General features: G+C 32.6%; 2 protein-coding genes across 2 annotated transcripts; both read right to left on the bottom strand.

Moving 5' to 3' along the window:
• Positions 1-12,560: 12,560 nt before the first annotated feature.
• On the bottom strand, positions 12,561-13,348 carry LOC141685045 (uncharacterized). The gene is made up of 2 exons (XM_074490169.1): positions 13,128-13,348; positions 12,561-13,008 (listed from the first exon to the last, which is right to left on the bottom strand). The coding sequence occupies exons 1-2, from the start codon at positions 13,346-13,348 to the stop codon at positions 12,561-12,563; spliced, it is 669 nt and encodes a 222-aa protein (XP_074346270.1).
• Positions 13,349-15,173: 1,825 nt separating this feature from the next.
• On the bottom strand, positions 15,174-16,277 carry LOC141684582 (NAC domain-containing protein 104). Its single transcript, XM_074489623.1, has 3 exons — positions 15,966-16,277; positions 15,563-15,837; positions 15,174-15,473 (listed from the first exon to the last, which is right to left on the bottom strand). The coding sequence occupies exons 1-3, from the start codon at positions 16,126-16,128 to the stop codon at positions 15,333-15,335; spliced, it is 579 nt and encodes a 192-aa protein (XP_074345724.1). The 5' UTR covers positions 16,129-16,277; the 3' UTR covers positions 15,174-15,332.
• Positions 16,278-24,639: the final 8,362 nt, after the last annotated feature.

Below are 24,639 nucleotides of genomic sequence, written 5' to 3'. Positions count from 1 at the left end.
ACCGTATTTAAGCGACATGCTCTGACTCAGGAGACAAAGTCACAAATTCTCCTCTCGTGGGATTCGAACATGTGACCAAGAGGATAGTTATCCCCTCTTTAACCAACTGAGCCAACCCTTGCGGGCAGAAAATCTATTTTAATTCATTTCAAATGAGGAATGCATATTTAATGATAAAAATATTCAATTTTTCCCGAACGACACATTAAATTAAATATTTTTAAAATTTCTAAACCATCAAATGTGTTAAAAATTGAACATTGTGAAAAAAGTTAGTTTGAACTAGTGTTAGTTAACGGAAAATTTATTTAAATTTATTAAAAATTAGAAATATGAATAAATTGATAAAATTTTAAAATTTCTTTGCACAAACATATCACATTACATATTGTTAAGATTTCTAAACTTTCAAATTGGTGAAAAAATTAGGATTATGAAAAAAGTTTGAAAAATGTAATAACACGGAAAATTTATTTTAATTCATTTAAAATTAAACAAAATTTGTCTAAAACAATAATTAGTCCATTTGTTTTGCACTAACACATCATATTATACATTTATAATATTTCCAAACCGTCAAATTGGTTAAAAAGTTGAAATTGTGATGAAAGTGAATTCAAAATAATGTTTAGCCGGAAAGTCATTTAAAATAAAAATAATGGATAGAATTATAAAATCATCCAATTTCCTTGCACAAATATATCACACTACATTTTTTCATTCATACAAGAATAGAAATTAGCCTAAAATGATAAAAATACATTTTTACTCATCTTCACTTTCAACGTCAATATTATCATAACCATCTTCTTCTTATTTTTCATCTTCCCTTGCATTTTCTTCCTCTTCTTCACTTTCCACTTGATTTGGTTGTTCTTGTTCTTGTTCTTGCTCTTGTTCCATTTCATATTGCGAAAAGTCAACAAATAACGACCTCGAGGAAAAATCTAATGCAATGATATTTGAGACTTCTTCTTGAAGGGGTTCCGCATCAACATCCCATGTTCTTTCACTCAACAATTGAGGTCTACATGTGATGATTGTGTGAATATTACTACCGGGATTCTTCACACTAGGGGCATAGTACACTTGTGTGGCTTGACTTGCTAGAATGTAAACATCATCTCCTTTTAGTTTTGAATTAAGTTCAATTAAGAACACTCCATTTTTGTGTTTCTTTATACCCATAACATGATCATACCAATGACATCTAAATAAAATCACTTGATTTCCGCCACCATACGTTACTTTGAGAATGTCTTGCAAAGTTCCGTAGTAATTGCTTCCACTATCACCATAATAACTACGCTTCACAAGTATGCCAGACCTTAATTTTACTAGATTGAATGAGTATCCGTTGACCTTGCATCTTTTGTAAGAAAGCACATAGGAAGTTGGGCCTTGCAATAGGTATTGAAAGTTTTCGTAATTGTGTTGTACCTGAAATGGAATAGTCACATCAAACACACGTATATACAATTTGTGCATTTAATAAAATACCTTATTTTGCAACTATGTCCCGAAATGTGCCTTTAACATTGTATTCATTTCAGTATCACTCAATATATATGTATTACGACTACGAACCTCTTCTTCGAACATACTAAAAAAAGTAATCTTCACATGTTAGTGAATAATATTTTAAAGTGTGAATTATGAATGAAAATATTTGATTACTTACGTGATATAGAATGACACTTCACGCATGTTAGTGAGAATATAATGTGCTGCAATGTGTAGGGAATCCACATCCAAATTGTAACCAGTATATGCTCCGAGGAGCTCTACCAGATATGTAAATGCCTCGAGTTTATGTGGATCTCGTGAGCGATCATCAACTACATTATGACCTAACAAGTTATGCGATGTCTCAACTCCAGACTCAAAGTACATGGAACAGAAATGTGTTAACTCTTCATGTACATATTTTTTTGCAATGGAACCTTCAACTTGTGCTTTGTTCCCTAATTTTTATTTTATTCTGCATTGTAATCTTTCAGTATTATACATCCACCGTGATGGGACAGGACCGCCGTGTCTGCACTCTTCGGGTAAATGAACAAAAAAATGCTCCATTGGATCAAACAAAGAAGGAAATAATTTAGTCTCTAAAGTACAAACGATCCCAACTATGTTTTTTTTCCAATTGCCTAACATTTGATGTAAGTAGTGTAGTTGAGCACAAGTCCTTGAAATTTTTTTAAAGATGACAAAGTACTTTTTATGTAATCAGGAAAAAGTTCACGAAATGTAGAAGACAACAACTTTTGCATAAATACGTGACAATCATGTGATTTCATGCCTTGAAATTTCAACTGAGCTATCTTACAACATCTTTTCAAGTTTGATGAACAACCATCTGGGAGTTTTATTCGATGCACCCATTTACATAACAATTTCAGTTGATCTCGGGTGAGTTCGTATCTAGCTCTAGGCCTGTGTCTACCATTCATCCATAGCTCTTGCATGATGCCCATTGCTTTCAAATCTTCTCTTTATCTTGTGGTATCCTTTATTTTGGCACTACATAAAATAGTATGAAATATGTTGTCAAATACATTTTTCTCCATGTGCATAACATCGATACAATGACGTAGGCACAATGAATCCCAATATGGTAGATCAAAGAAGCTAGTGATATGTGTCAAATTGTATGAATCTCCAAATCCATCTGCCCTTTCTTTGCTATGTGGTTTCCCTGGTGGTGGGAATATGATACCAGCACACATGTTTCGGATAATTCGACCTTTTCATCGACTTCTTCGGTATCTGTCTAGAAACCCCATATGTAACCCATAAAAACTGGACCACCCATTATGTTGTAGTTGCTTAGCTTTAACTTCACCCATACAAACATGGCAAGCCATCTTACTGTGGGTTGACCATCCGTTAACCATACCCAACCCGGGAAAGTCATTGATAATCCATGACAAGGCTGCCCACATCATGAAATTGGTATTCGTAGAAGAATCATATGTCTACACACCAATCTGCCATAAACTAATCAGCTCATCAATCAAAGGCCTAAGATAGACATTCAGATTCCTCCCAGGATCATTCGGCCCAGGTACTAGTAGTGTCATGAATATGTATGGATGCTTCATGAACATGGTATGTGGAAGGTTGTACATAAGTAGTACAACATACCAAACTGAGTATACAATAGAAGTAGCATTATTGTACGGGGGAAATCCGTCAGCTGCAAGATCAAGCCTTACATTACGAATATCCGCTGCAAAATCTGGATAGTTTTTGTCTAATTATTTCCATTCTTCTCCATCTGCAGGGTGACTAAGAACTCCTTCATCCACAATTATGTCCTTGTGATACTTCATATGTTGGGCCGTGTGGGTAGACATGTACAAACGCTGTAGACGAGGAGTGATCTTAAAATATCTTAAGATCTTCCTCAGAATGGTATCACTCCCACCATTAGTTGCATCTTTGTATCGGCTTATCTCACAGTACTTACAGTTTTCCAAATCTTTATCATCACCGTAGAACAACATGCATGTATTTTTTTGTATCCCAAGCTCAGCTTCTTGACCATCTTCTTGACACCATAATAGTTAAAAGGAAGTTTATGCCCTTTGTAATAGCCCGCACTTCTGGACTATTAAATCTAAATCAAAACTAATATAAAATATAATTTACTGATCAAAAATCTATTATAAATGTGACTATTATTACAAAAGCGCAGCTAACGGAAGCGGTCTAAAAGTCAATCTACCCCAATTATAAGTCTTCGGACTCCAATGTTATCCAATTCGAAATCTTAGGCCGAACCTGAAATTGTAAGTAATGAGCTATACAGCCCAGCAAGAAAACAATCTATCCAACTAGCAGGCCAAGTAACACATACACATATAATAAAATGATAATCTATACGATACGATATACGAAACAAACACTTTCGATACATATTCTTATTCTTATTTTTATTCGATACACACAATACACATATCACATAAAAACAATAATTCAAAATCAATAACTCATGCCATGATCACTACAACCCGATGATAATGGTCCAAATTTTTTTGAAAACTGTCATTACAATCCGGTGACTACGGTCATAAGTTCTTGTTCGAAATTTTCATAAATCATGGCATAAATCAGATATCTCAAATTATCGTTTAGACGTCACATATATATATATATATATATATCGATACATATTTTATATTACATAATAATATCAAGGATATCATTACTTAGCCCATGTTTTGATAATCAAATATACATGCATAACACACAATTTTGAAAATACTAGCAAGATCGATCGAAAACTTACCTCAAAACCTGACCAGATCTGAAATTACTCGATTTTGACCCTCTAAACAACATTTTCTTGAAAAACACGAAACACGAAAGTTGTAGAAAATGAAAAGTTCTTTCCAAAAAGTTCAGAATCAACGAATTCCGACTGACGGTGAATTTTCTACGAATTTTACAAGACCGCTGATTTTTGTGTATAATAGACCTACAAATTTTATGAATAAAAACGAGGAAGACGAATAGAGTGTATTTATAATGATACAAAACCCTATTTCTTAACCTATAAGTTATCCGTATTAGAATCTAATCCAAATTTTAGGCCCATTAGTCTAATTAAATTTTAAATCATAATCTTTATCTAATTTTAATACTTTTTTATACTTTTCTATTATTAATCGAATTCTAAAAATTACGGGATATTACACCCTTCCGGAAACACATCTTCAGGTAAGAGAAGTAGCTCATCCAAGGCCTTATCACTATATTTATTATGATTCTTCCAATGTAGTAATTTTGTAATAAACTTCAATTGCGTGTACTTGGTATATTGCCCAGATATATTGGTTCTCCGACATTATTCACATTGTATAAGAATTTAGATGTTTGTTCGTTTGGCTCCTCGTGGATACTATTGACACCTCCAAATTCTTCTCCTCTAAAGGCATCCCTCAACATCTCATATTCATCAAATACATCTTTACAATCATTCATTTCTTCATGCCTTGAGCCACCTTCTTTTTCATGATAATGTTGTATGGTATAAGTCTCAAAAAAATCGACTGCATATAAGTAAAACTCGAAATCGGGAATGAGTTGAAAGAGTTGATTTTTACATGAATTACACAGACATCTAATCAAAAGTTCTGGATTATCCGGCTCCTTGCTTTTTTTTTGCAAATGCCAAGGAAATCTTTGACCCATTTGTTAAATTCTTCCGTAAAACCATAAACACCGGGAATAATTCGTTTAGTGATCCAACTAGTATCGTCAGACATCTACAAATGAAAAAAATATATGATAAGTCAATAACTTATAATCACACACATATGTTGAACATGCAACTAAATATAACAATAAATCATGCTTTTAAATGCATATAAACAATTAAAGAGGAGATTAAAATTAAATACTTATATTGAAGATTGTTAAAATCATTGTTGCTATGTCATCATGTATTTTGAATAATATGAAGATATGTTTTTGTTAGAAAAAAAAGTGAATAGAATGAAATTCCAAAAGTGGCAATAGCATTTTGCACACCGCGCATATTAATTTATGACGGAATCGATTTTTCGTCGTAAGTTTGTTTAAAATATTTTACTTCTGAACGGCTAACAAATGCTAGTAATTGACATTTATTGTGGTTGATTGGAAAGTTTACGACGGAATTTCCGTCCTAAGTTATTAGTAAATGATGTCATCGTCCAACACAGCTTTTATTTTCCTTTTTGTAATTAAATTTGATAGTGATGTAATAATAAGATATTGAACTTATGACGGAAACAAAACTTTGTCGTAAGTTGAATACAAGAACTCGACTGATTCCATCTTTTTTTATTCAATTGGTGATAGTTTTAACAATAAAATAATCAACTTACAGTGTATTTTCCGTCGTAAATTATTACGACAAACAATTTATTTTGTCGTAAGTTAGGCGCACATAACTTTCCGTCATAAGTTGGCTATCGTAAAAGCCCTGATCTGTTGTAGTGTAAGTTTATTTTTCCCGCTTCTTTTGTTGTGCTTAACATGCATGGAATGAGAACTTTCTCTTTTTTAGTTACATCATTTCTTGAAATAGTTTGAACTTTATTTATTGGTTTGGAATGGAAGAAGAGACATAATTTAGCTCCCTAATATGTATTACGTTATATTCGGAAGCGGATCTAGATATTTTCATTTAGAAGACTCTTAAATTTTGAGGGCCATTTTCATATATGTTTAAAAAAATTAATGATGAAAAGTGTGCGGCAACTCTTGACATGCAAGTGAGATGTAAGGAATTAAAGTTGAAAAATGTCAACTAAATTGTATTAGAATAAATGGCAGCTACTTCTCAATTTGATAATCTTAAACCCTCGGTAGAGGTTGTCATGGCCAGAGTACACACAATATATCACCATCTTTCTACTATACGTAGATGACAGACTTATTAACGGGGGTCGATGGAAAATTTTTTATTTAGAGGATCTCAAGTAAATTTTGAGAAGATATTTTTATATTTTTAAAGGCTTATTAATCTTTATGACCCCTAAAGTATATGTGTTTGTACCCATAAACCCCTAAACTCTGCGATCGTATCCATTGACCCCCAAAGTATGTATTTTCATACTCTTTAGCCCTTTTTACCGTGACACTTAAATATCGGAGGGGCAAAAAAGATATTTGATCTCCGAGTTGTACCGTTATAAGGGTTAAAAGATACATTTCTCATACTTTGAGGGTGAAAATGTACATTTCTCCTATTTTGAGGGTGAAAAGATACATTTCTCAGAGAAACTGTTGAGAACTTCAAATTCGAAGAAACGATTTCCCTTACCGCGAGGTGCTGATCAATTTCCCACCTAGCCTGATGTTCACTATCATACCAGTAGTTGTACATGGAGGTTTAGCATGGAGGTTGTTGTTGAGAAAAATGTGGCTGATGTGAGACTTACCTTTGTTGGTGAAGCTGAATTGGTACGACTAAGATTACCTACGGTAAAGTCTCTCTTTGCAGTAGTTCTGACCCCATAGATGGAAGAGTTTACGAAGAAGGAGTGTTTTCGAATGTCCAGAATGTATCAAGTTGTTTATGTTTTATACAGAATAGGCTAGCATCACGAATCCCCGATAACAAACTTGATCCCAGATAAGAATTGTAGCATAAATAAAAACTTATTTTCTAATGTTCAAACCCAATTGTAAGAGAATCGTTTACAAATGTATAACTAATATATGTTTGCAAAGGTTTACAAAGTGTGCCTGCTAAAAAAACAGCACGAATGATCTTGCAAATACTTGTGTGCCACCTTCAGTGCACGTCTCTCGCCTCAACATGTCAAACTGTGGATATTATACACTTAATAGCAAAGCTTCTACGCACTCTTCATATACTAATTTGCCCTGTACCAAAGAATATACTTACCTGTCAAAAAAATATAAAAAAAAACAAAGACATATAAGAAAACAATCAACAGATATATAAGATAATTTGTTATCTAACAAATATCACATACTCAAGCAGTATGTTTAACATCAACATCCTCAATCAATTCCTTGTTTCTCTGTTTGATCTATGTTCATTTAACAAAACTGTAGTAATGAAAGAAAGAGTTTACGAAAGTGATCACAGAGGTGATCTAAGGACCAAGTTCATTGTTAAAACTGTAGCTTCGCGTTGAACATGGTCCTGGAGAAAGATCGTAGCCACGGATTGATGTACGTAAAATCACCCATTTTCAATGGTGCAGAAATTTTGCCATAGATTAGTATTAACGTCGTCACAGACCAAGGGTACATATAGTATGTTTTAAATCCGAGTTCAGTTGCATCTTTGAATGAACAGTTTAATTTAGCCTTTATATGCAGCAGCCAAATGCATTACATAACTAAAAGGATATGTGGAGAATTAGGTGATGAACTAGGCAAATCCAAGGTTGCATGGTGGTTGCATTTTTCTGCTATACTATGTCAGATAACTGTTAGCCCTTAATGTATGATATGGTATACCTTTTCACCCTCAAAGTACTGGAAATGTACTTTTTAACCCTTATAACGGTTCAACTCGAAGGTCAAATGTTTTTTTGCCCCTCCAATTTTTTACTGTCACGGTAAAAAGGGCTAAAGGGTATGAATATACATACCTTTGAGGTCAAAGGGTACGCTCGCAGAGTTCAGGGGTTTATGAGTATAAACGCATATACTTTAAAGGTCAAAAGGTTAATAAGCCATTTTTAAATTTTTTGAAAATAGTTTTATTAAATTTTTAAAAATTTAATGATGAAAAATTTTAAAATTTTATATTAGGTGGACACATTGTTATAGGGAGAATTTGGTATAGCAATATTTTGGAGGTTTGCTGAAATTACGAAGCAAAATATGATTATTTTGCTAAGAACGCGAGGAACACGAAATGGATTTTGATGAATGTTGTAGCTGATCTTGTTTGTTGATTCAAAGAATGCCAGAGAGAAAATGTTTTTCTCTCTTATTTCAGACTATTGATCATCCATAAACAAGAGGCCTACATACCCTTTTATAGGGGTTCAAGCCCCCACGTAGTTCTTGGAGGACAAGTTATCGAGACGGGCTAGAGTTTGTCCCGGTCCATCAAAGCTCAGGTTCGTTGACCGTTGGATAGTTCGTAGAAATCCCATATTATTCCATGGCCCAAGCCCAATTAGGCTATAATAGGCTGTCATGGCATTAGGCGAAGATATCTCGTTGGTGAGGCACGAGAACACCTAGAGGCCTCACATGCGACCCCTTAAAGTCTGGTCATGTGATGTGGTCCCAGAAATATGTAAGTAGTGCTGACCTCGATGAGGCCGTTCAAGCGTAATGTAGTTCCGCTAGATTTCCATGATATGCCTCAATAGGGTCATGTAGTCATAAATTGTTGTAGTTATACCTCCTTTGCAGTTGAGATATCAGTAATAACTCACATTTGTCTTCTTCAAGTCTCTTTAAAATATGAGGTGAGAACTCATCTGCTGTTGATATGAGGGCAGGACGACCCTACTGTGGAGGCAGCCATGTGCACCTAGTAATATAATGGTACGACTCCTCTTATTGATATATCCCCACGTGTCAGCGGGTGAGGTCTTGGTCAACATATCGGTACATGATCTCTTGTCAATATACCGGTACGAGAGTTCAACTTTATATTCAGATCCAATTATTTTAGACAAATAATAATAACAATTCTTGTTATGGGTCTGTTTAGAGCCTATATTAATATTCGGATATAACACACATTTTCCCGACCCTCTTTATTAAATTCCCCCCGTTATATCCATGGTGCAAAATTCATTGTGTCAATAATGGATTGGTGCACTTGTTTAACTCTCTTCCCTTGCGACCGTGTAGTATGTAATCGATTAATTTTATATTGTATTAGGTGTTCTGCAACGTCTGATTGAAATAAAATAATATATAATATGGATTATGGCTAAATTGAAATTAAAACTCAATACTTATCAATTTACGGTACCCATGGATCATGGCTTATGTTAAAGCTGCACTGCAGCATTGGTATCATTGGGCTTCTTTTAGCCATGCACTGTTAAAGTATTATGCAATGCTGGTGCTTGTGCAATGGGTTTAAATTAAGTAGATTAATTTCTGACCAATCTATTATAATTATAAGTAAATTTTCCATGTCTTAATTATAACAAATATATATAATTAAATTTTGATATTTGTCTTTCAACTCATACTGGTTTTACTAAGTAGGTACATTTTAAAATCTTATTCACCAAGTAAAAACGTACACACTCTTTTAACTAATTTTTAAACCTCCTATACTTTTTGCCTCTAAAAATAATAATAGGGCATTACAATTTAAAATTTGGAAATATAACCTTCCATCAGATTAATAGGTTAAGCAATTTGATTTCAAAGGCAATTGTGTTGACGGGTCCACAACTATTATTCGTGACAACAAAATATAAACTTTCAAAAAAAAATTCAAAATCAAATTAGTTAATTTGATCCGAATTTCGAAATCCATCGGCATCCTTTTTTGACATGCCTCACTCTCATGCATGTCGTAATCGGTAAAGAGAAGTAATAAAAATGTGGATGAGTATAAAACGAGACTGAAGTTGGGTCATCATCGCATGGCTTGTGGTTATCATAATAACTTCCATTTTTATTGATTCCACCATTTCAATTCATTTGTAAGCAAAGTCCCCCTCAGTTCCCTCACTTTCACAAATACTATTATTTATACAAATTAGGAGTGTTTTCAATACTATTTTATACTGTATGTATCACTCTACACTCTATATCAATATCTGCATCAAATCGATTATATTGTTGCGTTACTTCACAATTAAAATTCTCAGACTGCTCTTTGCTTTATATTATTCAGGTGCCCATATCTCCAAACATGTGTTTCCAATTTTAAAAAAATGTATGGTGTAGATTTGTATATCTTACACACTCTTTGTTAGATTGATGCATGTGATGTACAGTGATTGTTTTGGTTTGTTAATAAGGTATGGTTGGGATCATTGCGCTTACGAGCTCATTAAGCAATGGACAAACTAAGTAACATTTAATTATTAATTAATACTACTTTTACATACAAGCTCTATTTGAAATCTATACATACAAATTTAATTAATAATCTTTTGTCTTTATAATCTTTGATTTCTAATTAAACTTGCTAAACCTACATGTAAGTGTGGTCTTGTTATCTCCAAATTAATAGATGGCTTTTGTAGATTACATGCGGCAAATGTTATTTTTCATAGATAATTTTTATTTACAGAGCAAAAACACGGTGAAGAGATAAAACTATCGCCGGATGCAATATAAAATGTAACTTTAGAAATAATCACAATAAGGGTAATTTTGCAGTTTTTTACTTAAAAATAAAAAAAATTATTTTAAAATAACATTTTTCGACTTGGCATTGAACAATAACCAACTCTAACAATGAAATCTCATATAATGAAATATTATCGAAATAATAACCGTACAATGAAAATATTGCAATAATCGTCATAAGATGTTGTCACCGAATACATACCGTAGACCAATTTATTCTGTATAAACGACAAAGAACTAAAATGAGGATATTCTATAATAATCTTCATGATCAAGTAATTAAAGTTAAAAGAAAGAAAATGGCAACGCATGTTCCATGTTGCATATAGTTGCTTGAGAATGATACTTAAAGTGACAAGAGGATTAATACATAACACAATGGGTTGGTGATGGTGTAGTTGCCAACTTGACATACCAAAGGGAAGGTTTTATATATCCGATATATAACATCCAGGGAGTTTGAGAGAGAGACCAATGTGAAGCAAGTTGACTTGGGAAACTTCGCACGTGTGAAGGAACACACAAGCGTGCAAGAAGGTTGATGGTTGCATATATCATACATGACTCAATGCTTGCATAAGCAACCACCCATTTGAAATGAAAAAAAAAGATGAAAAATAACAAAGTGAAAAAGAGAGAAAGAGGAAAAAATATAATTGTTACAATTGATCACTTTGTGACGCAAGGACAACAATCCAATTTCCCATGTAAGTGCGAGAAAAGGGCAAAATGGGGGCTCTACTTGTTTTTTTTAGATTTCTACTCTAGTTTTTAAAAATTATCAATTTTATCAAAAAATTACTTGATTAATTGTTATAATATATTCCGTTGATTCGATTTTTTTAAATCCAATTAATCATTAGTTATTTCTTAAACTATTTTATCATGTTCAATAAATTAAATATATCTAATTAACCAAACCAAACGTACCCACTATATCCCGTAAAAGCAGGGTCGGGGAGCGGATGATATACACAGCCTTCCCTTCATTCAAAAGAACGAAGATGTTGTTTCCCAAAAGACCCTCGGCTTGTGTGTGCACATGTGTAAATATAGAATATAACTATAAAAAGATATAATACGCAATACCGAATAGTGACTGTTTGTAGTCACTTTTATCCCATATAAAAACACTTTTGATATCTTCAACCCAATCTTGCTTAAGAATACTCGCAGGACTTCTAATGTGTAAATCAAATAACACCCTGTTCAAAAAAGACAAGACATTCTATCTACCAAAAAAATGATTAGTGTCAATAATGTATGAAACCCATATTACAATAATAATAGAATTAAGTACTTTAACAGAATGAATAAACTGACAATATAGGTTACTAACACTGTATGCTACTAACACCTCAAAATACAAGATCAATCTATCACATAAGTTAATCAACCACTCTAATTCGACGTCTTCAAGACCTTCTATCTAATATCATATCCCCCTTAGGTTTAAACAATGCAAATCTAGTGAAAGTAGGTTATCCCAAGTTCTTCTCGGTCTTCCTTTTCTTCTCACACCCGACAACACTAAACGTTCAACTCTCTGCACTAGAGCCGTTATACGCCTCCTCCGAACATGTCTAAACCATCGCAGTCTACCTTCCCTTACTTTTTTTTATTATAGATGCAACTCTTAATTGCCTTCTGAAAAAACCCATCGGCAATCTATCTAACAAGGTGCGGCCACAAATCCAACGCAACATCCTCATTTCCGCTACCTCTAGGCATTGCTCTTGACTTCGTTACCGCCCAAAATTCTGCCCATACAATAAAGCTGGTCTAATCGCCATCCGATAAAATCTTCCTTTTAACTTTAAAAGAATCTTTTTATCACACAATACTTCTAAAGCAGTCCTCCACTTTAACCATCCAGATTGGATACGATGAGTAACATCGGCATCTATCTTACCATTTTTATGAATCATAGATCCCAAATACTTGAAACTTTCTTTCGGAACTAATAAATGCTCTCCAATTCTAACATCAACCCCCTCTTCATCCGGTTCGTTACTAAAATTACACCACGTGTATTCAGTTTTTGAATGACTAACACGCAAGCCCGAAGTCTCCAATATAACTCTCCATTGTTCTAACTTCTCATTAATCTTCGACTTTTTCTCATTAATAATAACTATGTCATCCGCAAAAAATATACACCACGGTACATCATCCTGGATTCCTCTGGTACATCTATAATTATTGCGAATAAAAATGGACTTAATGATGATCCTTGATGAAGTCCTATCTTAACCGAAAAATATTGAGTATCACCAACAGGTGTCCTGACACAAGTCAATACTTGAGAATACATTTCTTGAATTGCCCTCACATATATCCAGGATACACTTTTACTCTCCAAACTTGTCCAAATTACGTTGCGCGGAACACTATCATAAGTTTTTTCAAAATCTATAAACACCATGTGCAGGTCTGTCCTATGTTCCCTATATTTCTCCATTAAACGCCTAAGAAGATGAATCACCTCCGTTGTCGACCTTCCAGGCATGAAACCAAATTGAATTTCTGACATTGTAACCTTACTTCTAAACCTAATTTCAATCAACGCTCCCATAATTTCATAGTTTGACTTAAAAGTTTAATACCATGAAAATTACTATAATTTTGCGCATCACCCTTATTCTTGTAAATTGGAATAACCATACTAACCTTTCATTCATGTGGTATCTTACCAGTCCGAAAAGTAAGATTGAAGAGTTGAGTCAACCACCGCTCATCCTCATTATCTAAACACCATCATACATCAGAACGATGACCCCCTCTTGTTTTAAATATATTTTTTAATATATTTAAAAAATATTTTATATATTTTTTGAAATATATTAAATTACTATTTTGAATAATTATCGATTAATGTATATTTTAATTAATTCTGATTCCCGTCTTTCAGATGGATGACCGAGGTAGGAAGCAGGAGCAGTGGTATTTTGAAGGGGAATGATCAAGTCGAATGTGGCAGCCTCCAACATAAATTTTGCACATGCTTCATGGGCTCCACGTCTATCTCCTTCCTTCCCATTAGAATCTTGTTTTATATACACGTATATACGCACAAACATGTGAGATATATGTACCTTCCTGTGTACCAAACTCAATCGGGCAAATGTGGGACATTAAAATCACTTGGTTGCATTTCCTTGAAGTTTATCTCCTTTTGGGGGAGTGTTGGATCATATATATGGGATTGCATGCATATGTACACACACATGACATGCTTATCTATCTTGTTTTACATGGCAATTTACAAGCCACAACCACAAACATATAGTTGTTGGTATAGATAATTTCTTATGGAAAGTGATTGTACTTGTTAATAGGTTTTTAAGTGCATGTGATAAAAAAATTGTTATAGTGGTGAAGAGAGCAAATCCGACTAAATCTCGACTAGACTTTGTCAGAGCCAGAGGGTCGCCGGAGAAGCGCGGGGTGCTGAGTAATCGCACATGATCCCAAAAATATAGATCCCCTGAAATATTAATATTTTATGTATATTTTTAAAAAATAATGTCATAGTAAGACTAACTACACTTGAAAGTGTATTTTTGGATGAAATAAATATCAAGTGTTATAGAAAATTTTGTTATAAAATATACAAAAATAATTCTTTTTAGTGAATGGTCAATATATATTTTTTAGTTAAAATATATTTTAATGATTATTTTTATTAGTCGAAATATAATTCTTTTAAATTTATATTAAAAAATAAAATTAAGGGCCCAATTTAAGATTTAGCAACTCAGAAATTTTTTGCCCAGAAGCTGATGAGAGTTAGCATAACTTCTCACTCCCATGATCTCTACTTAGAATCAGGCGTCTTCAATTTTTTAAAGGTTGGTCTTAGTCTTCAACTCACTAACATCCGGGACTGGTCCTAGAGTGCAATCTATTCAGGCAGAATACATGTAAAACTAGTCCGTAAAAAAGTGATTCCTGATAAGTGAATAATGCATGATAGAAATGTAAAGCCATAAACGGTGAATATCGCTTAATATATATGTGGATTATTATGACATTGTGAGGTCACACGGTGCAGCAGGACAACACTGTATGACTGCAAGTCAGTGTGCAAGAATGATTACAACATTCGTTAAAAGGCAAGTTCCCCGCCTCATCCGTTAAAAGTACATTACACAATACACAAATTACTACCGAATGAGATTATTCTTGTAATGAAGCCAATATATTAGTGTAGAGAATGTTTAGAAATCTTACACTCATATTGAATGTAGTATGGATGAGTGTAAGAAATTTATCACATATTTTAGACTTTTAGTATGTATTTCTCGGACATCTCAACCAGTATCACCCTAGACATAGTGAAATATAAAAGAAGAAGGTCAGAGGAAATGGTATATTGAATACATTTTAATGGATTAAACAAATTATACAAATAATTAACAACCATAAGTTTTAAAGTTTACACTTTAGGAGATGAGGTATACAATACTTTTATAGTAACCCCGTTTTAGATCCTAAAAAATTACAGTATTTGGGATCTAATTTGGCAAGCTAATTTCATCGAAATCATCGTCTAATGACAGAAAGACTTCGTCCAAGCACGAAAGCTCAGTGCCACCATCTTCATCTTCGTCATAATCATGCTCGTAAACTCTACATACCACCCATTTCGTATGATCCTGCAAAAAAATGCAATATATAAGAATCAGGCGCCGATCAAAGATATATATAATTACCTACTCTTTACATAAAATCTCGTTACGCGTACTGTTTTCGATTGTTTTCGTTTAGATGATGATGATCTACTGCTGGAGCCAGAGTCCGAAAGCTTATATTCTTGCATGATCCAGTTGGTCTTGACACCTTGAGAAGATTCCCCAATATAAAACGCATAATATTTCTTGGTACCAACTTTTTTGCTAGTGCTGCTACTGTAAATAGTTTCATCCCCTCCCAGTGGAATCCAGTAACCATTGCTTGTTATTCTGTTTTGAGTCCTCCGGCTATAGAAATACCACTTGTTACCTTCTGATAATGCTTTACCTGCATGTAATATATCACACATAAATATTGATCACTGCATGATATTCTTTTAAGTGTATGCTATGAATTCGACGAAGTTTTTTGATCGATTCGAGAAAAAAACAGAAGAAATATGGAGATTAGAGTACCTTCTAAGTCCCAAGGATCATAGGGATAGAGATCAAGATCAGGGATGATATCTGGATGGTAAGGTAAAAGAGAAGCTTTGCGTTGGAGGAAATGAACAAGAAGCTCCTCATCGGTTGGACAAAATCGAAAACCAGGTGGGAGGTTGACATTGTTGTCCCCCATGAAAATGAGCAATGATGATGAAGAAGAAGAACCAAAAAGAGAAAGGAGGAGATATTTGGTTGATGAAATGAGCAATATATTGATAAAACAAAATATATTTAAGTAAGCTAGTGATGTTAGGAAGTGGTGTAATGGAAGGTATGGAAGTAAGTTGGCGATATTTATAGTGTTAGGAAAAGAAAGAGAAAGAGACTGCGTGTGATACAAGTGTTTTTTGGTGATCATGCAGCACACAAACATATCCTACTTGTTTATGTACAGATAGAGATGGGCAATAAATATTGGAGGGTCTTCCTCTGATCCCCGTGACATGGTTTGGGAGTTCAGATTAATACAGAGAACATATTCTGTAACATGATCTTATAGGTCAGACCGATACATGATTCACGTTTGACTTTCTAGTACTTATGTTTTTGATAATTTATTATAGATTTGAAAGACAAATCAAACGTTTGAAAGATGATTGACGGTGATCCACTGGTTCCTTTTAAAAGAGATAAATTGAGTTTAAGATCTTGAAAGTGTTTGATGGTGTTGCTCCAAGGCGGCTGGTTGTTGTTAAGAGAACGTTGGATACTTGACAAGTAACGGGGTCTGTTACTGTCGGAGGGAACTAACTAATGGTATATATAAATTTGGGGTTAATGTAAACAATTAGCAGTTGATTAATATAAGTATAAATCTATGAGAAATGAATGATAATGTGGGTCATCACATATCATACTTCATGCTTATATCATCCACACCTAGCTCTTGTCATACACGTGTCAAGGTCGTTTTGTTGTGTACCATAAAATTGTCTGCAATCCACTTTTGTGACCCACCTATATGCAAAGGGTGACACCCAAGTTATATGTTCATGATCCATATAAAGACCATTGCTTTGATTGTATATACGCCTCGAAAATAAAATTGCCAATTTGCAATAGATTCAATACACTCTTGACTCCATTAAATTTTAATAATTTAAAATGTAAATAAGTATATGTTGATAATAAGGATCGTGAGCTTAACTCTGAGACATTCTCAACAAAATGTAAATACATAATAAGTATATGTTATTTGTTGTAGTTTATGATCCTTAATTATATTTATGATCGAATAAACATATCTTAATAATATTATATATCTTTGATTAGTTCACCGTACACGTTTTAATTTGTGATAAACTGATAATATATTTATACACACGAGTTCCATTTTATAATAGGAAAGTCACCCGTAAATCCGGTTACACATAAATAATAGGGAAATATGTTAGAAATATATTTTTCATATACACTTGGCGAGAAATGTTACGGTCCATAATATGATTTTCAAAACTGTTCTAAAATGCTGATGTGAAGGGAAAATACCTGATAATTTTTCTGATTATAAGATGGAACTTTACGTGCATTCGTATGCAATCATAAATAAAAATATGATAAATGTTCAACAACGTCATTTAACACAAATATTGGAAACAAATTTGAAATACGTAGCAATACCCATTATTGGCTGAATATGATATTGTTATATATATTGTAAACGAACGATTTTACTTGCGAACTTGAAGTGGCAAAGATTTCAACGGATTCTAATCATTTGCATTGCCAAATTTTCCAAGACTGGAATGAAAGACATTTGGTAATTTTTTCAAGTTGCTATGCGGTTTTGCTATTTCTGTGAAATGATCCTATCTTGTGAAGATATATTGCGTATTTACCACATGCGCGAATTGCTTGACATTTTTTCTGTTATAGTTGTCATCTTCACTTTAATTGCAAATTTGACAACAATCAGGAACTCCATAATCACAGGGATTTGCATTTCCCGCCTGCTGCTAATTAACGGATTAAGTTTTGTTGGGGTAATGCTTAATTATTTACATGATGCCGTTATTACTATGTAATGTGTTATTGCCCATGCCTCCAATATGAAGAATGTGGTAGCACTGCATTCATGACAGATTGTTTAAAACTCAAGCATGAAGAAGAAGGCATGTAAAGTAGAGCAGTTGCCTAGTAGTCCATTAAGATTGGAATATAGTATAATGAGAATAAGACTAAGAGTTGAAACAAGGACAATGACCTCACACCATTACTCCCTCTATTGGAAATATACATGTACATGAGGTAGGTTTGGCTGCAGCACACATCCAATCTACCTAGCTAGGGACCCTATACATATAATTACTTCAGAATATGAAAATCGACTTTTAATAAAAGATTGTTGTATGATTTTATGGTTAAACAATATAAGATCCTATTTTTCTATTGTTATAATATTTTAGATGAACTAATTATTTACATGGTATCAGAATTTGATTTGGACAGGTACTCGAGTTCAAATCCTCTCACCCCCATTTATATAATTTAGATATTTGTTATATGTATTATAGCGAAACATATCGTACGATTGAGAGATAGTATTAAAGTGTATAAGATCATGTTCGGACTTCTTTTATCACCTTAATATTTTAGAGCGGATAATTACTTAACATGATATCAGAACTCGGTTTCAAGAAGAGATTCGGGTTCGAGTCTTCTCTACTCCATTTGTTTAATTTAATTATTGATATTGATATTAGTACTAGCTTAAGGTCTGTGCTATACTCGGGATTTACGTATTAATTTTATCAAATAAATTACCATAAATTTGAAAGTTTTATTTTTAAATAAAGTTAGTGTAGTTTGCTATAATAATATTTTCCATCTTTGCTAGTGGTCCATTGTATGATTAGTAAATTATTTGTTTATTGTGTACCTATATTTTCTACAATTTTAATTTTTTAATGTATATTTTCTAATTATAATGTTGATAAAATGTGTTTTTTCTAAATTTCTTATTATCCCTCGTTTTAATAATTAGTTTTTTAATAAAAAAATTGATAGTTTTGTTATCTTCGCCTTTTTGTCGTCCAATGTTTGGAAAAGTAATATCTTTATTTTGTTATATATAATTGTTAATAATTATGCTCCTCCCATATTTTATATTAAATTATGTCTGCTTATTTATTTATTTATTATTAGGTAATTATGTTTTCCAGAGTATTTAGTATTAGATTATGTTTTCTAATCTAGTTAGTAGTGAATGTTTGTTTCACAATCAAAGTAGTTTTAGTTTAGTTCTCCCTATCATATTTACAACAAATATCAAATAATCTTAACCATTGATTTTGTTTTTAATCTAACAAACTGTATATTTTATGTCTTCTTATTTATTTAGTATTGGGTAATTATATCTTCTAATTTATTTAGTATTAGATAATGTCTCCTTATCTATTTAGTATTGAGTGTTTATTTGATAATCATAGTGGTTTTAGTTTAGTTCTCCTTATCACATTTGCTATAAATACCAAATAATCTTGAACATTGATTTTGTTTTTAATCTAACGGTCCGTATGTTTTATGTCTTCTTATTTATTTAGTATCGGGTAATTATGTTTCCTGATTTATTTAATATTGGATTATGTCTTTTTATCTATCTAATTTGTATTGATTATATATATTATCGGGTCAATCGGTACGAAAAGGGGGACTATTAAGAGTATAAGATTTTGTTAGATTTTTCTGCTACCACCTTAATATTTTAGAGTTACCGGTAACTTAACATGGTATATCAAATCTCGGTTTAGGGGGACACGAGTTCGCGTCCTCCCACCCCCATTTGTTTAATTTATTTATTTTTGCAAATTTAAATATTTGTTATTATATTTATTACTAGCCTAACACCTATGCGATACGCGGATTATTTTAATATTACATAATTTTTCTGAATTTAATTTGAAGTTACACATAGGTATACAAGTCAGTGATACTACAGTTTTAAAAAATACTATAATGAATGAAATTTATATTTTTATTGATATTTATAGGTGTTTTTACGAAATATTATTATATATATTTAAAAGGTACATTTTAGTTGAGATCAATAAGATACAATTGTCATTAGTCTGTTAACCGACCAAATCCAACTAACTATATTCAGATTTATATTATTTTAATATGTTTAAACCCGAATCAATGGTAAAATTTAATGTGTCAGTAGCAAAAAATTCATGTTTGATGACATTATATCAACCCCACGAATTTTCTTTCAAATTTTTATTTTGTTATAGTCCGGTCCAATAATAAAATGTTTTAGGAGGATCAATAATATTTATTATTTTAATTTTAATCCAAATAATTATATGTAGTTTTTTTAATTTTTTATTTAAATTTGGATCAATTGTATAATTTTATTTAACCCAACCGTTAGTTTGATGACATTATATGGACCCCCAAAATTTCTTTCAATTTTTTTTGTTATAGTCCGGTCCGATAATATAATATTTTTAGAGAGATCAATAATATTTATTATTTTATTTAGCCAATTCTTCCAATCTAATTAACTATATATATATATATTTTTATTTTTATTTAAAATTGAATAAATAATATAATTTTGTTTAGTCCGGGCGGGTGAATTATATATTAGTTTATTTTAATGAAAACCATTAGACATATATTTATATTAACATTTAGTTTAGTTTTAATTTGTTTAATTTTAGCATAGAACAATACTATACATTATTTTGTTTTAACCTCAGGCCCGTTATATCAACCATCTAATTATATTTAATTAATTTTTAATTATATTTTAGCTCTGGTGAATATTATTTTGTTTTAAAATGAATAAATAATATATTTTGTTTTAGCGTGATGACATTATATCGACTAACTTATTATATTTCAATTTTTTTTGTTTTAACCCGGTTCAGTAAATAATTTAAACCAATTTTTTGTTTGGAATACCGTAATTATAGTAAATATTTATCTATTTATGAGTATGTTTTATTTTAAATATTACTATAATTATAGTGACCAGACCGACTATCAACCAAAATTTTATTGTTTCGTTTTTAATATAATAATATATATTATTTAAATATTGATATTAGTTATATTTGTTGTTTTCAATTGTAACGAAAAATAAATTCCGCTCGTTACTTAATATTTGTATCATCATTATTCTTGTAAAAATTAAGCCAAAAAAGTAACTTATTGAAATGTCATGTTCTGTTTTTTTTTTTTTTGACAAATGCAGAAAACTTTCATTAACTTCAATATAATACAGTCGGGACAAACCCCCAACTGTCGATACAACCAGGTGGTAAAACAAATATCATACTAAAAACAATTAGATGATTTGTTTCCTGATCGTTTAACACATAGAATTTAAAAATTCTTAAAATTAAAAACAAAATCAAAGACATCCCGAGCAATCCAAATTGTACCAACATCTCTGAAAATAGCAACATCGCAATTGACTATATCACATAAAAACCATTGTTAGCCCAATGTTCAAAAACACCAATCACAGAGATTGGAGGAAACGACACCACAACTATCTACTTGCCGGACACCGGCTATAGACATGCCGAAAATACCCCATCTATCTACATGCCGGATACCAGCTATAGACATGCCGAAAGTGTAAACACGTGAAAGATGAACAATCTTTGGTTGTGAAAGGTGAACTCTTGCAATAATCAACACCGCTCCAGATTCGACGCAGGCTTTGCAGATCACCAAGAATATCAATAAACTCGTTTTCAACCGATTCAACACCAAATAAACCTAACCATAATTAAACAAAAACATAACAAAGCACTCCAAAAGGAGAGACAAAACACACACTCCAAAAGGAGAGACACACAAACACCCAAAAAATTGGGTTTTATTGAAGGGAAATTAATAAGGACAAAAGAGAATGAAGGGTTGGGGCTTTCCACCGGAGAAAACCCGTGGAAACCCCTTAATTTACTTGAAAATGTCATGTTCTGTTAGTAAACTATGAATTTGTAAAATTTTAAAATTTAATATGCGATTATCATCAAAAATTTATCACCACGTGATTGAAGAAATGAGAGGCCATTTTAAGCGACACAAAACTTTGCGACAGAACCATCACAAAAGAATTGACTTGTCAAGTCTAAAGAAAATTCGACTATTATTGACTTCTACACAAAAATTTGCATGTGCAGAGACCTAACTATTTCAATGCAATGACACTATATGGAAAAAAACAATTAAGCTTATCTTTTCGCAGTTAGATAAAACCACTTCATTCAAGGGAAACAAATATTTGGGTAGAGGTCCATATCAAAGCCAAACCTAAAGCTAATTATAACTTGATCAAGTGGATAATTGATGTGAACATACACAAACATATAAATCAGCACACAACATCAACATCTTGTCATGATATCTGTTAATTTGCCTTTACTTGCTGCATTTAATCAACTCCCTAATTAAGGAGGATTTGTATTAATCTGCGGCAAAAAGAGACAAATTTTCATAATAATTGTTTGAATGCTTTTTTAAAATCACCACTAATTTTAATTTTTGACCTTGTAAAGTTGTCAAAGTAACTAGTTACACACTAACCCCTCACAAACTAACTGGTTACTCATCTTTTGTTAATTATGATTTGGGTCACTTGATACGTTCTAGTGAAATTTTTAATCTCATTTAATTATTTAAGCAAAAATTGTTAATTCGTAATTTCTGATGATACATTGAAGAAGTCTACAACAATTCAGATTGTTAGTTAGTTAGATAAGTATTAGAGTTTTGTTTAAATGTTAACTTAGTTAACTGGATAACCTTTGACTTATCTTTTCAAAACAAACTCTATATTAGATAAACCTAACATATTTCAAATTCCTTATCTCTGTCAGGTTTATCTCTTTCAAGAAACAAACTAACGGATTACTTGTTTTATACATTCAAATATTTCAAACCTAATCTTATCTTTTATTATCTTTAAAAGAGTTTGAAATACATTATATTCGTTACATGTTTTCTATATAAACCGACTTGATGTTTTTCAGAAACATACAACTCTCTGCACTTTCCATCTTATATCATTCTGAGAAAAACATCCTCTTAATTACATTCATTGATTATCCAGTTAATTAAGAGTATAATCGAGTTGTAATCTTTCACATTATTATCTTTGTATTTGAAAGAAAGGTGTATTGTATCACTTGTCCCGGGTTGTGGGAATATTGATTACAAGATCAAGGCCAAGTAGCTGTGTGCTAGGTAGCTGTGTGCTAGGGAAAGGGTTCTTTCATTCAGGGCCAAGATTGTAATCAAGGAAAGTTTGTAAGTACTTTATTTAAGTGGATATAATACATTCTCTATGCTAGTTGGCATGGGGACTTGGATGTAGGCCATAGACTAGGTATAGGGGCCGAACCAAGTGAAAAGATTTGGTGTTCTTGCATTAACATATTTCCAGCATTGCATGTTTATATTTCTGCAATTTACATTCTGCTGAATATATAGTATCTGTCTCATTTAGATACAGCCTGTCTCATTTGCTAAGACAGAAGAGACTGTCTCATTTGTGAACAGTTGCACTTTAACTAATTCTGTTGAGCCTACGAATTTCATTTGGTATCAGAGCAGGTGCATTTAATTCTCTTTTTAGTGTTTATTTTGCTAGCGATCCATGGCTCAACCAGATAGTTATTCAAACAATTATCCACCACTGCTTCATGATGCTGAAAACTACAATGATTGGAAGTTTCGGATGAAGATCTTTCTCCATCGTAATGCATTCGAATGGGATGCTGTAGAAAATGGTTTTACAATTCCCATGAAAGAAGGGAAGCCAAAACCTCTCAAGGATCTTTCTCCTGAAGAAGTGAATGCAATGAACTCCAATGCTAAAGCGATGAACTCACTTCTCAATGGCATGGTAGCTACAGAATTAAGAAAAGTTTCAGCATGTACTACTGCCAAGCAGATTTGGGATACGATCAAAGTCAGCCACGAAGGCACGTCTAAGGTACGTGAAGTAAAATTAAGTATGCTAATGAGTGACTATGAAGGTTTCAGGTTGGAAAGAGATGAAAGCGTTCGAGATGCTCAAGGGAGGTTTCTGACATTAATGAACTCCATCTCACTTCTGGAAAGGATCATTCCTCAATCTGAGATTAATAGAAAAATCCTCAGAGCAATGCCAAAGAAATTTGCTCCAAAGGTTACAATTCTGCAGGATTCGACACTACTTTCGACTATGGATACTCTAACACTGTTCAGTGAATTGGAAGAATTCGAGAACCAACTACGCAGATATGATGAAGAAGATGAAGCTCCTCGCAAGAAAACTCTGGCTCTTAATGCAGATGCAGGTGATTCTTCTGAAGATTCTGATGAGGAGATTGCACTTCTCACTAAGAAGTTCCACAAATTTCTGGCCAAAAAGAATACATCTAAACGACCCATGAAGTCTTCATTTCCAAAGAAAGAATTCAGACCTAGTTCAAACAAGGAAGGCAAAAATAATCAAAACAAGGATGCATGCTTTGAGTGTGGAAAGAAAGGTCACTTCAAGAAGGACTGCTACAAGCTCAAAGCCAAAAAGAAAGCTTTACTCACATGGAGTGATGATGATTCTGAAGTGGAAATTGACTCAGACGATGAATTAGCTCAACTATGCTTTACTGGACTTGAATCTGACTCTAGTGACAATGAT

Source organism: Apium graveolens, chromosome 9 (genome assembly GCF_009905375.1).
Source record: "Apium graveolens cultivar Ventura chromosome 9, ASM990537v1, whole genome shotgun sequence".
Lineage (NCBI taxonomy): Eukaryota > Viridiplantae > Streptophyta > Magnoliopsida > Apiales > Apiaceae > Apium > Apium graveolens.
The sequence above is the reverse complement of the archived record's forward strand: the minus strand, read 5'-3'. Positions and strand labels throughout refer to the sequence as shown.

What these genes read in the sequence shown, in the direction of transcription:
- LOC141685045 (XM_074490169.1), bottom strand. Translation starts at nt 13,348, where the DNA reads ATGTCAGAAATTCAATTTGGTTTCATGCCTGGAAGGTCGACAACGGAG. An exon ending in GTGAGGGCAATTCAAGAAAT is followed by an intron (nt 13,009 to 13,127) that starts GTATTCTCAAGT and finishes CAATAATTATAG; the next exon opens with ATGTACCAGAGGAATCCAGG.
- LOC141684582 (XM_074489623.1), bottom strand. Translation starts at nt 16,128, where the DNA reads ATGGGGGACAACAATGTCAACCTCCCACCTGGTTTTCGATTTTGTCCA. An exon ending in TGATCCTTGGGACTTAGAAG is followed by an intron (nt 15,838 to 15,965) that starts GTACTCTAATCT and finishes TATTACATGCAG; the next exon opens with GTAAAGCATTATCAGAAGGT. An exon ending in AACGAAAACAATCGAAAACA is followed by an intron (nt 15,474 to 15,562) that starts GTACGCGTAACG and finishes ATTTTTTTGCAG; the next exon opens with GATCATACGAAATGGGTGGT.